The 9,081-nt window shown below is 40.9% G+C and overlaps 1 protein-coding gene across 2 annotated transcripts in view; it reads right to left on the bottom strand.

Moving 5' to 3' along the window:
• Nucleotides 1-9,081, bottom strand: part of LOC111867917 (DNA mismatch repair protein Msh6) — a 37,098-nt gene that overhangs the window by 12,251 nt on the left and 15,766 nt on the right. Inside the window, exons 8-16 of one of the 2 annotated variants that reach the window (XM_033752853.1) lie at nucleotides 8,753-8,926; nucleotides 8,368-8,502; nucleotides 5,938-6,073; nucleotides 5,675-5,814; nucleotides 4,396-4,530; nucleotides 3,808-4,015; nucleotides 2,956-3,161; nucleotides 2,480-2,514; nucleotides 1,925-2,080 (exon numbers count right to left, since the gene is read on the bottom strand). In XM_033752853.1, the coding sequence (XP_033608744.1) occupies nucleotides 1,925-2,080; nucleotides 2,480-2,514; nucleotides 2,956-3,161; nucleotides 3,808-4,015; nucleotides 4,396-4,530; nucleotides 5,675-5,814; nucleotides 5,938-6,073; nucleotides 8,368-8,502; nucleotides 8,753-8,926 (1,325 nt within the window). Of the gene's footprint in view, nucleotides 1-1,924; nucleotides 2,081-2,479; nucleotides 2,593-2,955; nucleotides 3,162-3,807; nucleotides 4,016-4,395; nucleotides 4,531-5,674; nucleotides 5,815-5,937; nucleotides 6,074-8,367; nucleotides 8,503-8,752; nucleotides 8,927-9,081 lie in introns of both variants that reach the window. The other variant, XM_023858138.2, reaches the window with a different exon arrangement.

A 9,081-nucleotide genomic window follows, 5' to 3' on the forward strand; every position in this document is an offset into this window, starting at 1 on the left:
TCCAGTGATGGAACATCCACCGTATTCTCCGGACCTAGCACCGTGCGACTTTTTTCTCTTCCCAAAAATCAAGTCTGCGCTGAAAGGGACCAGGTTCGAGTCCGTGGATGCAGTGAAAGCAAAAGCGACGCAACTCTTGAAGAGCATAACACAAGATCACCTGCAGCACTGCTTCCAACAGTGGAAAATTCGCATGGAGCGGTGTAGGGATCGGGGAGGGGACTACATTGAAGGGGATAACATTTCGACTGTCTGATTTTTTTTTAAATAAAGGGTTAGAGCATGAATCCGGTTTCTTTATTGCCACACCTTGTATTGTGGAAAGGTAGAAGAGACTGGAGAACTCATTCCTAACACATGTAACATGGAAGTATTATTAGAAGATGAAGAACAGTATATGCAACTAACAATAAGCAGACAAGAGCAACTGATTAGCTATCAAACAGTTGTGGATGAAATTGAATTTAAGAGACTTGAAAGGTTGAGAGATCCTAAGACTGCAGTCTTGAGAGATGTTGCATAGTCTCACAGAAGACTAATAACATTTCAGAAGAAGACGCTGCATGGAGCAACTTTTGCTTGACACTGCTGGGAACTGTCAACCAGACTGTATGGTATCACATCCCACAAGACCACAGCCTCAATATTCACCATCGCAAGAACATCAAATGTCATATAGTGGATCCTAATTTATAGGTTATTTAGTGATACTGTACAAACTACATAATGAGGAGCTTCAGAACTTGCACGCTTCACCAAGAATGAGGGAGGAGCCAGTAAGTCACAGATGAATATAAAATGCAAACATATGATATTGGAACCTGGAAAAACGTTATTTCTCAACACATCCTCCACCAACATTGATATGCTTGTCCCATTGCTTTATCAGGGCATCATAACCCATAGAAGTCTTCTGACTGTTGCCTCAGCCACTTCCACACCTTTGCTTCAACCTCGTCATCATCAGGGAAATATCTGCCATGTTTCTTAACCCAGCTGTGAACCGCTTTACATGACAAACACTTCTCACCATAAACAGGAAATATTTCTTCATGAATATCCTTTGCATTCAGTCCTTTTGCTGACAAAAAAGTACAACAGAATGCTACTCTTCGGTAGTACACCACTCAAGCACGGTCGCCATTTTGGCTACTGATAGACCAGCCTCTGAAAATGTGGATGCATGTCTGCTACCTAGACTGTCATGAAGCTGGACTGTGCTAGTACCTAGCAATACACACAGAAAACCTATTGTGTTCATTACAGCTGTTTCACTTCCATTTGTGACCTATTTACCGACTCTCCTTCATATAATTAGAATGATCAAGTCAAGAAGGAATGCATATGGGAGTTTGATGGGAAAGTCAGGAGGAAAGAGACCACAAGAAGACCTACACATAGGTGGGTGGATAATATTAAAATGGATCTTATATATAGGATGGGGTGGTATGGACTGGATTGATCTGGCTCAGGATAGGGACCAGTGGAGGGCTCTTGTGAACATGGTAATGAACCTTTAGGTTCCATAAAATGTTGGGAAATTCTTCACTAGGTGAGCACCTGACAGCTTCTCAAGTAGGGATCAATACCATGGAGTTGGTTGGTGATGCTCTAAAGTCTGTTGGCATTGCCATGATGCAGGGGTTGAGAGAGTGGGGGGAAGTCTTCAATGATGTCTTGTGGCCTTAGGTAGGAATACAGACCCACTTCAATCAGGATGAATTGCATCAAGAGTAGAAAATGCTGAGTGACGTGAAGGTAGGTCATGAACAGGGAACTGGGTGGCAAATGGGGAGGCAAAGTGTTTCAAGGAGTAAGAAGTGAAGACCTGTCAGTTCTCAGGGGATGAAACAACAGTTACGGTATGAGGGTCACCAGCAGTGAATCTGTTCTAAACCCTTAACAGAGCATTCACACAACTTACTTGCTTAGCAACCTTTCTAGATCTGGTAGTTGACTAAGCATTTCTTGAGCTTCAGCCATTAATGATGTGTTACCCAACAGCCATGTGATAGCCTCTTGTCGCGCTGCAATACCATCAACATCACAGAGAGGACTGCACAGCCAGTGACGTAATAACCTAGAGTAGACAATGAAATGAAATCATTAGGCAACAGACAGCATTTATTCATATCAATTACAGATTACAATTCTGATTAAGAGGTGAAATTAAAAATTTAATATCCTGTACTTAAAATAAGCTACAAGATGTTGCATTCAGCGGGTAGCATTCCCACTTCATACACAAAAGGTCCCAGATTCAAATTTCAAAGTGGAGACTGGCTATCCCAGCTGTTAGTTTCTGTGGAGCTCCTCAATTCTTCCTGGCATATTCTGGGACATCACCTCAAATTAAGTTATCACAGCTTCATTCCACATCCTTTCCTACTCATTACTCATTGATCATCCTATTATTCAATGCTAAACAGTCACAGCTATGAATATCATTAAATAAACCTTGAATAAACAAATAAATTACCGCTTTCCAAAAGGTGTGCAGCAAAGGTCCAATTTCTGTAACAAAGTTCCATCATTTTCACCAGAACTGTCATTGACAATGTTTAGATTGCACAGTGTTATGCCATCCAAAATCTGTAATTATAAAAAGGACATATTAAACCTTACTGCCTCTCTTAGCTTCTCCAATATTCATCAGTCCCACTGCATTTTGATATATGGATCCATATCTGACATCATTTCTACCATATACACTGTCTGTGTTCTGACATGGGCATCTCTCAAGTTATGGCACAGATAGCTTGTGATCTGGATGAAGGAGTTTCATACACCTATCCCATGGCAGATACTGCAATATACATAACTTTTCCCTGTATTTCACTAGATATGCATATCAAAAAATAACTGAAACTCAAATTACACACCTTAATGTGAATTGTACTCCCTAGTATGTACCAACCTGCAACCAAGTTTATGTATGACTGATCCAGTACTTGCCATGTGCTTGCTGAAGGAAGCCTTGGAGACCACAGTCAAGACGGGCCTCGCATTTTCTACTAGATCGTGTGGCTGATAGATCTCAAACCTTCCCATGGATAACAGCTGCTGATCCAAAAAACTTTCCTTCAGATACCAAGTGCAAGCGCCCAAAGCCCGCACAGCTAATTCATAGTTATCATGGGCAGTAAGTCCCAAGGTGTCAGCTGCCAATGAAATGCTCAATGTACTATAAACAGGTTACAGGTTAAAAACTGTAGTATGTTTTCATTATTTTACAAGGTTCATGGGATCACCGTCTCTCTCTGTGTGTCCACTTGCCTCTGACTGCTGCTGAAACAATTCTACTCATTTATACTGTTGTAATGAAATAAACAGTCTATTTGTCATATAGATGTTCATATTTCCTTCCCTCCTGACTCCCATATCCCTGTAGTCACTGGTCTCACCCTTCCCTGCTCACTCTCCTTTGAATAAAACCAGTCCAGGTGAATATTGTTGAAAGCATGCCTTCATGTGCTGTTCATTTCAATTCATTGTATTTCTAATGTTATATTTTAGCGTCCTGTTGCACTGATTTAAGTCCATGATTTATTTAATCCGTCTTGCAGTGCATACATTCATTTATCTCCTTCTTTCCCTCGCACTACATGTTTCGGCATAATAATGCCATCTTCAGGTGCTTGCTTGTCCACGTCAAACCAGTTCATTGCATGNCAGACCAAAATATACTAAACACTGAATTAAATCACTTTTACATTTTGTTTCCAGAAAACACCTTGTTCTGGTTAATTATATGATTTGCTTCTACCGTACCAAAAAGTGCCCAATGGCAACACAGACCAAACCTACCTTCATTCAGAAATTTCTTCAGCCCCTCTGGCCAATTTACTCCTGAAGATTCTGAAGAGAAATAACCCCCTTCTGCTAATGTTGTTAGTGTCTTGTGAGCACTCCAAAATTCTGTTTCAGGAGCAAGGGATTCTTTCAGCACTGATGCCAAGGATGAGTTAAGAAGCTGTAATGTTTTTTCAGAGAGAGCTCTCTTCTCGTACAACACCTGAAGAAACATAATGTATTTCATACAAACCCTTAGTACTCCCAACTTCTCTCAATATTTCATCTTATAAAGCTGAGCCTAACTTTAGGGAATACTTACTTACTTACTTAGTCTTGGAGCTGAGCCCTTCTGGAGGAGCCACCAATTCTGCAGCTACTCAAGAATTTCCCAGCATTTTATGGAACCTGGACCCTATCCTGAGCCAGACCTATCCAATCCATACCTTCCCATCCTATCTCTCTAAGATCCACTCTAATATTGTCCACCCACCTACACCTTGGTTTTCCCTGTGGTCTCTTTCCTTAACTTTAGGGAATATACAATTAAAAATATGCACCCAAAAATGTATGATACTTATTGTACACATTTGAGAAACATACCTGTACAGGTGGATGGTGAGCAACCAGGGTCCTCAGACGTGAACAATGTCTATCATCAACAAACTGTCCCAAATGAAATACTCCAATCGATGTATCAATAAAACATATTCCATATGAAACAGAATCCCCTGCAGACTGCAAAGAGAGGGAGGTATGGTAGAATATGGTTTTCAATATATAGTTTTGGCCAAAACTTATTAACCAAAAGCATTTTCATTTTTATTCACTTTTCTCTCACAAACTGTCTCACAGGTAATGTGTAAAATCAAAAGTAACAATATATTTATGCATTCAAAGCACTATTTTTTTATTGCTAGTGGGGTGGGACTAAGTCCCTTGTACTGCGGCCACTTACGGCCTATTATACCAGCCCCAGATGATAGGTGAGGGTGATTGTGGAGCAACTGGTGGAATGAAGATAGGCAGGGGAAACCGAAGTACTCAGAGAAAACCCGCCCCAGCGCCACTTTGTCCACCACAAATCCCACCTGAGCAGACCCGGGATCGAACCTGGGCTGCCACGATGGGAAGCCAGTGACTAACTGCTTGAGCTATGGCACGGCCCTTCAAAGCACTAACGACATGCTGTAATATTCACATCAAAAATATTTATTTTTCTGACAAACCACTCAGCATACACAGACATTGCACTTCTGAAGTTCAAAGAACAGATTTTATATACTATACAGATGATATATGGATATGCTGAAAATGGCCTCTTGTTAGATCCCCACAATAGCATAAGCTATTAAGCACAAGGAAGATTTTCAAGCAATAAAAAAACAGGTGTTTTGTGCTAAATTAAGCACCATAAATATGTATTTGAGCTTAATTCAGCACCACACCTTGAACAGAAGCAGAGGAACAAAGGTATAGCTACACATATTTTTATCTTCTGCACTAGATCAAGATGAAAAGTCATGTTCATATCCTGGTTGCTTTACCCTCGGGGAAATAATCCCAAATACCAACTGGACAAGAGACTGTGAAGACACAGGGCCAGTGGGGCAGGGGTGGCAAAGAAAACAATCCGCTCTTTTCCTACAAACCTTGTCCTCAAGTCATCCAACACTTAGATTAATCATTATAGTGATTAAGGACAAAATACCCCGTTTAGTAGTATCATAAGAGGCCAACTAAGCATAATACTGGGATGATTTTGACAGGAATAAATTTCCCTGAGATGTATTTGCAAAACGGGAAGATAAAATACACCCAAAGAGATTCATTTTTTTAGTGTACTACAATGTAAAAATTAGCATTCATGACTTGAGCTTACCTTCTCAGTGACAGCAAAAAGGTAACTATTTTCTGCACTGCTCGCATCCCCATCAATAACACTGAAGACTCTGGTTCCCTTTGCTGTAATCTGGCATATTTCTCTCTTCACTACCTTATCAAATTTGGTAACTTTCCCCACTGAAGCAAAAAAAAAAAAATGTTTCTTTTATTAAAATATCAGTACACTTAGGGTAACAGTTGGCTTGCAGCTTCTCTGTGTAATACTATCACAGCAAGGCTGTGACTACAGTGATCACTTACTTCCTTTGCAGCGTTCCCCCATCATCTCTGGTGTCTCAGTCTGCTCAATACGAGCCACCTTGTAGCCTTTCTCTATAAGGCTGCTGGCAAATCTCCCATAGGCTATTTCAGGAAATCCAGAATGCGCATTATCTCCCTGAAATGGCAACAATTACATAAATAATGTACAAAAGTTCCCACGAGTACAATTCTGCAACAGTAATACGTTAATACATATGTGTGTGTGTATATATATATATATATATATATATATAACTTAAAGCTATCCCTGTAACAGGCCATGAAGGCCCACAGAGTTAAGACGTCGAGATTCCCAAATCTAATAGACAATCGGCTCACACGTGGCGGTATGGCTGTCAGCCTTACGGGCCGGCCGCCCTTTACCCCCAAGGNACACAGGAAGATTCCTGGTACTCATTTCTGTTAGAGGCTTAGTCGAACCCAGGGCCGTAGTGCATCTGGAAGGATTAGGTCAACTGAAAAATCCACCTCATCAGAACTCAAACCTGTGACCTTCCAGCTTGTAGCATAATGCCTCAACCATGTTACCATGTAATACACACACAAACACACATGTATACATAAACCATATCAGACCACAAAGTGATGACCCCTCATACCAACACTCAGTGCTGTCTACCTCAGAGCAGCACTGGCTGACAGTCACATGTGGGCCAGACATATAGATAATTGTATTACCATGTGACTGAGTGACTACAGGCGTGGTTTTGATTGGTAATCGGACTTATTGCACACTTATACAACTCATGACTACACTTCACAAATCACTATCACACACAGACTAGTGTTCTCAATCTGTTATAGTCTCCACCAGACATTCACTGGTAGCAGCTTCCAATGACGGATGTTCCCCTTACTCTGCGTTCTGGAACTATCCCTGTGTCTCAGCTACCAGCATCTAACAGGAACAGCTCACGATAACTGAACTGCAGCAGTCCTCTGACTGACTGTTCAGCCAACTCATCTCACTGCACTGTAGTCAAGTGCACGACACTCACTAACTGAACTGAACTTGGTCAGTCAAATCATATAGCCTCAGAGCAAACCGCATAAAAAAAAAACTTCATCTGTTGCTCGCAGGACGCTGCCTGGCAATGGCCACTGTCTAGTCTGTTTCACTCTCATTGCCTTGCAACGGATCTATACACCACAGTATTTCTGTTTTCTAGACCAGAGCTGCTATGTTTCTATGCAAGTAGCTCCTCAGTTATCCTCACAAGGCTGAGTGGACCCCATTCCAGACCCACTACTTCTCAGAAAATCTGGCAGCACCGGGAATCGAAGTCGGGACCTCTGGATCTGTAGCCAGGAACTGTGACCACTAGACCACAGAGTTGGTCAAGCTCTTTCAAATATGACATTGAACTTGAAAGGATTCTGACGATGGTGTATACACTACTTCTTTTGGTTTATTTTGGACTTCACCCATCGTCTGGTATGTGAAAGACAAAAAACCACGACGTTTCGGAGACTGGATCTGTCTCTGTCTTCAGGTGGATAGGGAAGGATAAACCTACTCAGTTGGGCCCCTTAGAAAGAACTAGTCTCAATCACTGGACCTTTTTACTTCTTTTGGTTTATTTTGGACTTCACCCATCGTCTGGTATGTGAAAGACAAAAAACCACGACGTTTTGGAGACTGGATCTGTCTCCGTCTTCAGGTGGATAGGGAGGGATAAACCTACTCAGTTGGGCCCCCATAGAAAGAGCTAGTCTCAATCACTGGACCAGACGATGGGTGAAGTCCAAAATAAACCAAAAGAAGTATGATATTGAATGTTTATATTCTACAAAAGGTGGGGAATTTCTTATTTGGTGAGTGACCATAAATTTCTCAAGGATTTATATGAGGTCGGTAATATGTCTGACCTGCATTTAGGTGATATAAATTTAAATTTCAGCAAAGCCGAACTGAGAAACGATATATACACACACACACACACACACAGTAAACTCTTCACTATTTGGCATATATGAAGAATGGGGTGTGCTGGTTACACAGATCTGCTGGAGGCTGCATGAGAATAGTTCTTACAGAAAGTAAACACAGAGACCAAATAACATGTTTCTACTTCAGTTCTTGCAAGGGTGTCTCTACATGATACAGCAAACTGATAGATCACTTATGCTGTAATGCAGTCACAAATCTAACTATTCTCTATGGCAGTGGCACCTGCAAGGAGAACAACAAGCAGTGCTACTAGTGGCTGCTGGGAGAACCACCACATGGCAAAGTGAACATCTGCATGCTGCACATTTGGTTTTGAATAACCTCATAAAGATGGTAAACTTTCCTTAAAATTTTTGGTGTTTCGAGGAGAATTCTAAATGCTTAGATACCAGATAACTAACAGTTTATTGTATAAAAAGAAATGCTGTATTTGAAGTATTTCTTGAAAACAGACTAACCCTCATGTACTGCAATCCAAGTTCAGTGACACCTGTCACAGCATCCATATGGAAGAGTTCATAGAATTTCCCAACTTTGAAGAACAGAATACAATCAAAGTGCTGGGATTTCATCTCCCACCACTGCCTCAGTGCCTGCAAAGTAGCAATGAAATACTATTTCAGTAAATTTCACTCTACAGTTTTTTCCTAAAACAAAAGATGTTTTAACAAATCATCACATAGCACAAAAGCTATTCAGTTTAAGGTGTTACACATTAACATACTTGTCACACTGTGAAGTCCAGTAAAAGTCCATCTATCTTTCAACGTGAACTATGCATTGCCATCATTATCATTAGCTGTACACAATAACAAATAACAGAAAGCATTACATATCACTTACAGGAGTCAGATTTCTTTTAAATTCTTCAGGTACATAGAGTGTCTTGGGGTCATAATCAGGATCTGCAGGAGTCCGCCTCTTGGCATCACGGATCTTATTTGGTTTCAAGAAATCAAGCTTCAAATGGGGCCATGCTTCTGTACTTCCAGCTTCAGTTTGCTTTGCTTCTGTGTTCTGCAACAGAAATTGTAATACAGTAAAACTTGGTTATAGCAACATCGGTTTCTGCGACACCTTGTCTATTGCGTCAAATATTCAATGGTACGAACTAATTCCTCATAAAGCAACTGTTTTTATACCTTGCTTAGTACGACATGCACAAATGCATC

This window comes from Cryptotermes secundus, unplaced genomic scaffold, assembly GCF_002891405.2.
Source record: "Cryptotermes secundus unplaced genomic scaffold, Csec_1.0 scaffold218, whole genome shotgun sequence".
Classification (NCBI taxonomy): domain Eukaryota; kingdom Metazoa; phylum Arthropoda; class Insecta; order Blattodea; family Kalotermitidae; genus Cryptotermes; species Cryptotermes secundus.